General features: G+C 39.9%; 2 protein-coding genes across 2 annotated transcripts in view; one reads left to right on the forward strand and one right to left on the reverse strand.

The window, feature by feature from the left end:
- Positions 1-2,761: 2,761 nt before the first annotated feature.
- Positions 2,762-3,643, forward strand: hcar2 (hydroxycarboxylic acid receptor 2; the record flags this gene model as incomplete). The annotated part of the gene is made up of 1 exon (XM_080755602.1): positions 2,762-3,643. One exon carries the CDS (start codon positions 2,762-2,764, stop codon positions 3,641-3,643), a length of 882 nt encoding a protein of 293 aa, XP_080611728.1.
- A 467-nt stretch (positions 3,644-4,110) lies between these two features.
- Positions 4,111-5,675, reverse strand: part of LOC308309507 (uncharacterized protein) — a 3,623-nt gene continuing 2,058 nt past the window's right edge. The window contains exon 2 of the mRNA XM_080755384.1: positions 4,111-5,675. This exon is cut by the window's right edge and continues 1,058 nt beyond it. Within this exon, the coding sequence (XP_080611510.1) occupies positions 5,076-5,675 (600 nt within the window). The 3' untranslated portion in view covers positions 4,111-5,075.

The raw sequence follows: 5,675 nt of genomic DNA on the forward strand, positions 1-5,675 counted from the left end.
AAAATCACTTACAGTAACTATTGAAAGTCTACAACTATATAATGGCATTTTAAAAAAATGATATCCATACATGAACTAAAGTGTTTGGTTCAGTAATTAAACAGTTTCTAAAAATGTACACAATGTTCCCAATCATACAAAGCGTTACTGATAGCATAATCAATTATTACAGCTGTATGTACTGCTAATCTGCTCTGTCATTGTTAAACTATGCAAATTGTTAAGATTTTCTGTCAAGTAGATTTTAACAGACACAATCCGCTAATACCATCAATTATTGTAAAAGGGAGCTTTGTATGACTGCCTCACACATCTAGTTTTCCATTGGCCCTTCCATTTTGTATTGATAATTACTGCTTAAACAACTCATTAATCACTTAATCAAATTACATAAAAACATTATAAATCTGAAAACATTTTACATGTAATGGCATGACGCCAAAGTTAATCAAAGGTTAAATGTCATACAGTGAGCATGGAAGCAGCACAAACCAAGTTTACTGGTTGTCTGGAGATGGTTCCGTGTTCATGACAGTGAAGAAAACGATAACTGAATTTCCAACCAGCAACAGTACTTCATGCCTGATTCAACTATGATGTTATAGCCAGTGGAGACCAGATATGAAATACCCCTTGATAGGCTGGATAGTATGATGTAATTTATCTAGCAGATTTACTCTACACCCTCAGAAGGGATTACATCAGGAATAGTTTAACAAGAAATGCAATCATGCTTGGCATGCAGTGCTCATAGAAAGCCCTGCCCGGACAATTAGTGCAATGAAATGGCCTAGTCTAGAGTCTTGGCAATTACGGACTTAAAAATGTTTTATTACAGAATACCAATATTCTTTTGAAAACATCCCAACATTTAACTACGGTATATCTTTGTTCAGTGTATACCTTACTAATTCATTCTGCAAGAGGAGTTTTCTTGATTTTAATCATATTGATTAACATGAATAATTCCTTGCATTCAGTTTGAGTCTTCTCTTCACATCAAACAGCTCAATTCCCCCAGATTAGCAATGTATATTATCTTTAACTTAAATTGAATTGGAATTTATTTGGTATGTTAGTGGTTCATGTTTCAGGTATGCCTTTAGGTATCTAACCACAATTACCAAGTTACGTTTGTTCACTACCATGTTATGACTTATGAGTGTGTTGAACAATGAAAGATGCTGTCCTGGAACCTGTGGAGAGAAGCAAAGGACATGTTGTTGTTTCTAAGTATACAGTACAATCCAGTAATCAAATGACCTGAACAAACAATGCAACGAGAACATATGCCAATGAAAAGGAGTCAGGACACACCTTATTTGTTTACACAAATGTAAACAAAGTTTCATAAGATGGCATGCCAATGCCAGGTACATAGATTCAACCTACTATAAAGCCTGATGACGCCGTTCCAATATTGTTTGTTTGAGGGGCTAATGAAGCACTGGACATATCAGGTTTGGACATACCTTGTTTCTTTGCATAGGAAAGGTAGCTGGCTGTGACAAGTGTCACATTCTGTATCAACCGACAGGCATCACAACTCAAGATCATGTCAGAGTCATGTAACAGATTACACATTATTACAATGAATTTCAAAAGTGGTTCTTCTGGACTGTTGCATCAGTTGTTTACCACCAAATTTCCGTCAGGCACCAATGGCCTGTTGCATCATTGTCAATCGGTGTGAACAGACAATGGCAAGCTTGCTACTGTACATTTTTAAACAAACTAATCAAACTCATCAAACCAAATTTGATTTCAGTGTACATTTATAAATGTCATGAATGGCCTAATTGTAAGTCGCAGTACTTTTACATTAATATAGTATATAATTTTGACAATCTATTAAAGCTGTGGAAAATGACTGTATTAGCCTACAGGTGGGGGCCAAACAAGACATCATGACATCCAGAGGGAGAACTTCCAGGTTCCACACCCTTCTCTCAACACTGATTGGATGGAAGGAGGATCTCTTGTCTTGGGTCACGAGTGAAGGGGTGTTTTTTTACATCTCATTTTGAGTTGAGGGCTCAGTTTTTGCTTATACAGTGACAGACACAATGATGAAGTAGGGAGTGGGGACACCAACCACTGAATTCATTGTGCTACGATTTTCTGCTGAACAGGTAGGTGTCTCTTTATTTGCATAGCCAAATGTCATCCGGCATTTCATTTAAACATACTGTACATTATATTCTCTACTTGTTCTGCTTAACAGCCATAATACAGTACACATGAATTTTATTGCTGTGTGCTAAACATAATGTTAATGTTTTACCACCAGTAAGTTAATGAGATACTGTAACCCGAAGAAAACTGCGGTTCTCTAGTTAGTCTGCACATGCATATCATCTTTCAATACAGAGTTAGTGCGTGCTTCCATGAGGAATATATATTTAGAAGTTAGAATATACCTGCAATATGTTCCGAATGTGTTCAGCGTGAATTACAAAAGGGGTTACTTCGAGAGCAGAGGCACCTTGGCTTTCAGTGATGTGCAACAGTTGGGGGTATATTAATCTTCCATTAGGATATACAAATAACAGCTTTATGGGAAGTGCACATGCATGGATGTGTATGATAGGAACACAGTCTGATAAGAAAAGTAAACAGTCCTTCAGACTCCAATTATTTCTCTCTCTCATGCTGAAATGTACTGTAAATACTGACATTACCATTTCATTCTTTGCCCAGGTGTATCACTATTGGTTATCCGGCTGTTATCCTCCTGCGAGACCACACCAATCCAGCCATCATGGAGGTGTTTTACATCAACTCCTCGTTGCTGCTCATCTCCCTAAGACCCATCAACTATAGTGATGGAGAGAAGACGGTGTACGAGGGTTGCGCACACATGCCAGCCGTCTTAATCTGGTACCTGAGTTTGCAGCTCGTTAACATGTTACTAGGCATTCCAGCAAACATAATGGTGCTATGGCTCATTCACAAGAACAAAGGGGACTCGTCCACCTCTGACATTTTCATACTCCACCTGGCGGTGTTGGACATCTTCTTCTGCCTCACCATTCCTCTGGAGATCGCCAACCTCGTCTATCTGACAACCAGCAGCACCTGGTACGTACTGCGCTTCATCTACGGCGTCAAAGACTCCTCTCCGTTCTTTCTGTCCTGCATCTGCCTGGACCGCTACATGGCCGTGCTCCACCCCATCACCTTCACAGAACTGAAGGACCGCCACCACAGGGCCGCCTTGGTCACGGTAGTATGGCTCGTCACGCTGGCCTACTCTGTCTGCAAGTGTGTGGGAACTATTGTCAAGTTCGACATGGCCTTCACCGTCCTGATCCTTGCGGCGTTTGCCTTCATGGTGTTCTGTAACATTGCGATCCTCTGGGCACTCAAGCAGTCGGGGCCCGGGCGGGACGAGATGCACCCCGTCAAAAAGAGAGCCTTCAAGATGGTCCTAATCATTTTGGCCATCATAGTCTTTAACTACTTTCCACCTGTAGCACTATTCCCTTTCAAGCAATATTATTCGCCTGATGTGTTCCACTGCTATATTCACTATATTGCATTTGGCTTGATGGACTTCAGCAGTAGCATCCAACCTGTGCTTTATCTGTCCAAAGAGAAGACATTGAGCTCTGGCCTGTGTTGCCAGAGTAACCCGGGTTAACGTCAGGAGGTAAATCTGTATTTGCTACTGTACGAACAATGACATACGTGTATGTTGTTTAAACAATGTTTGTTAACCCATTTTGAGTGGGAACCCCTTTTGGTGGTTACACACATAGAAAAATAGCAGATCCACAACTTGTAGGTATGCTATTTGTGAAAATCCGTTAAAATGTGCCTCAAATCTTTCAGAAAATTGTCAATTGTTTTTAAATTTCGATGGGTTAAAAGGACACAGATGAGTTATTCTGAATATAACTAATGTGTGGCATTAGCTCTTCTGCACAAAATATGTTAACGGCAATACAATGTCATTGTGGACTTCTATTGTTTGTGTTAATGTTGTTGTGGCCTTTTTAAAATATAAAACCATTGCCTTAATTTATTAGATGTGTTAAATATAAGCAGCAAATAAAAGTATGGGAAAATTTGCATTATCTTTTTTTAATTTAGACATGAAGCACACACAAGAAAAACTCCACATTGAATTTCCAGTAACAAATAGCCATTTCAAAATACCTTGTTATGTAGGCATCTTATTCAGCTGCAACAACACTTACAGTAGCCCTATCATCATACACATATTTTACATCACTCTTACTTGCACCCCGACTTGTACATACTTAGTGGTAATAGACTTTCGTGGTGGTACACTGTTCAACCTATAACAAATGTTCTAAGATCACAACATTCATCTTTAAAATCAGTATGGCTTGTAAAAGTTATTGAGTAGGAATATTGTTGAATGCAGTTCTATTTGTATTAAAACATCTGTGTCTCATACTCTAGCATTAGGCCTATACAAATACATTCTTGTCAGTTCAATATGAGCAGAATACTGACCATATACTTAAAGCTATATACAGCACAATATTAATGATTTGCTTGTAGAATCAACATGTTGCACAATGGTCTACCTGTTGCCACCTAGTAGTAGTGTATAAAAGCACCTTCATTTAAATAAAAATCCATTCAAGCATTTTCTTTTCCCATATCATTTCCAAAATATTTAATGTTTAAGAGACTTTGGTAACATTATGTTGAGGGCTTGCCTGCAGACTACAAGGAGAATAACAATTTTAATCAGTGATAATTAATTTAATCATTAATACCGTATTGCTAAATATTGTAGGCCTACTGAATCACAGCAAAGATTAGACGACAGCATATTGCACTGTAACACAAATCATATACAGCACGATCTGTTCCAAGCCTTTAGCTTAATCACCTTCAAGGATTTGGTCACATTTATTAACCACATGAACCCTGCTAGCATCCTTATTCTGGGCATATCATAATAGGTGACCATTCATTGAAAATAACCAATGTGTTGCAACGCAGCGCGTCGTGAGCTCGTAGATCGGCTATTTTCACTAGTTGTCATACAATGAAGTGTGTGTATGTATGTGTATATATATATAGGGCTTAGGTGGTTAAACAGCTGAAGACAGGTCACCATCGGTCAACTGGGCAGCATCACAGTTTACCTCAGCTGTGCTGGTGCTTCCCTCCATTTGAGCCTTCATCTCCCGGGCTGCATGCATCTTTAGGTGCTTTTTAAGGGAGGACTGATCAGTGTAGGTCTTGCCACACTGGCTGCAGAGGAAGACCTTTTCTTTGGTGTGGACCAGTTCGTGTCTCTTCAGGTGGCCAGACCTGCTGAAACTCTTGCTACAGTATGAGCAGATATACTCCTTCTCCCCCGTGTGAGTCCTCAGGTGCAGTTTGAGGCTGCTCGCGACTGTGAACTTCTTCCCGCATTCAGTGCAACTGTATGGCCTCTCTCCAGTGTGCATTCGCATGTGTATTGTGAGGTGGCCAGCCTGGCTGAAGGTCTTCTTACACAGCTCACAGCTATAGGGCCTTTCGCCCGTGTGAATCCTGTAATGCGTTTTCAGATCACCCAGACCGTTGAATCGTTTTCCACACTGAGCACAGCAGTATGGCTTCTCTCCTGTGTGGATCCGTTCATGAATGCGCAGGTTGCCTGCATTACTGAAGGTTTTACCACACTCGTTGCAACTGTAAGGCCT

The sequence above is a fragment of the Protomyctophum bolini genome (genome assembly GCF_963924005.1).
Source record: "Protomyctophum bolini genome assembly, chromosome: 22".
In the NCBI taxonomy this organism is placed as follows: Eukaryota; Metazoa; Chordata; class Actinopteri; order Myctophiformes; family Myctophidae; genus Protomyctophum; species Protomyctophum bolini.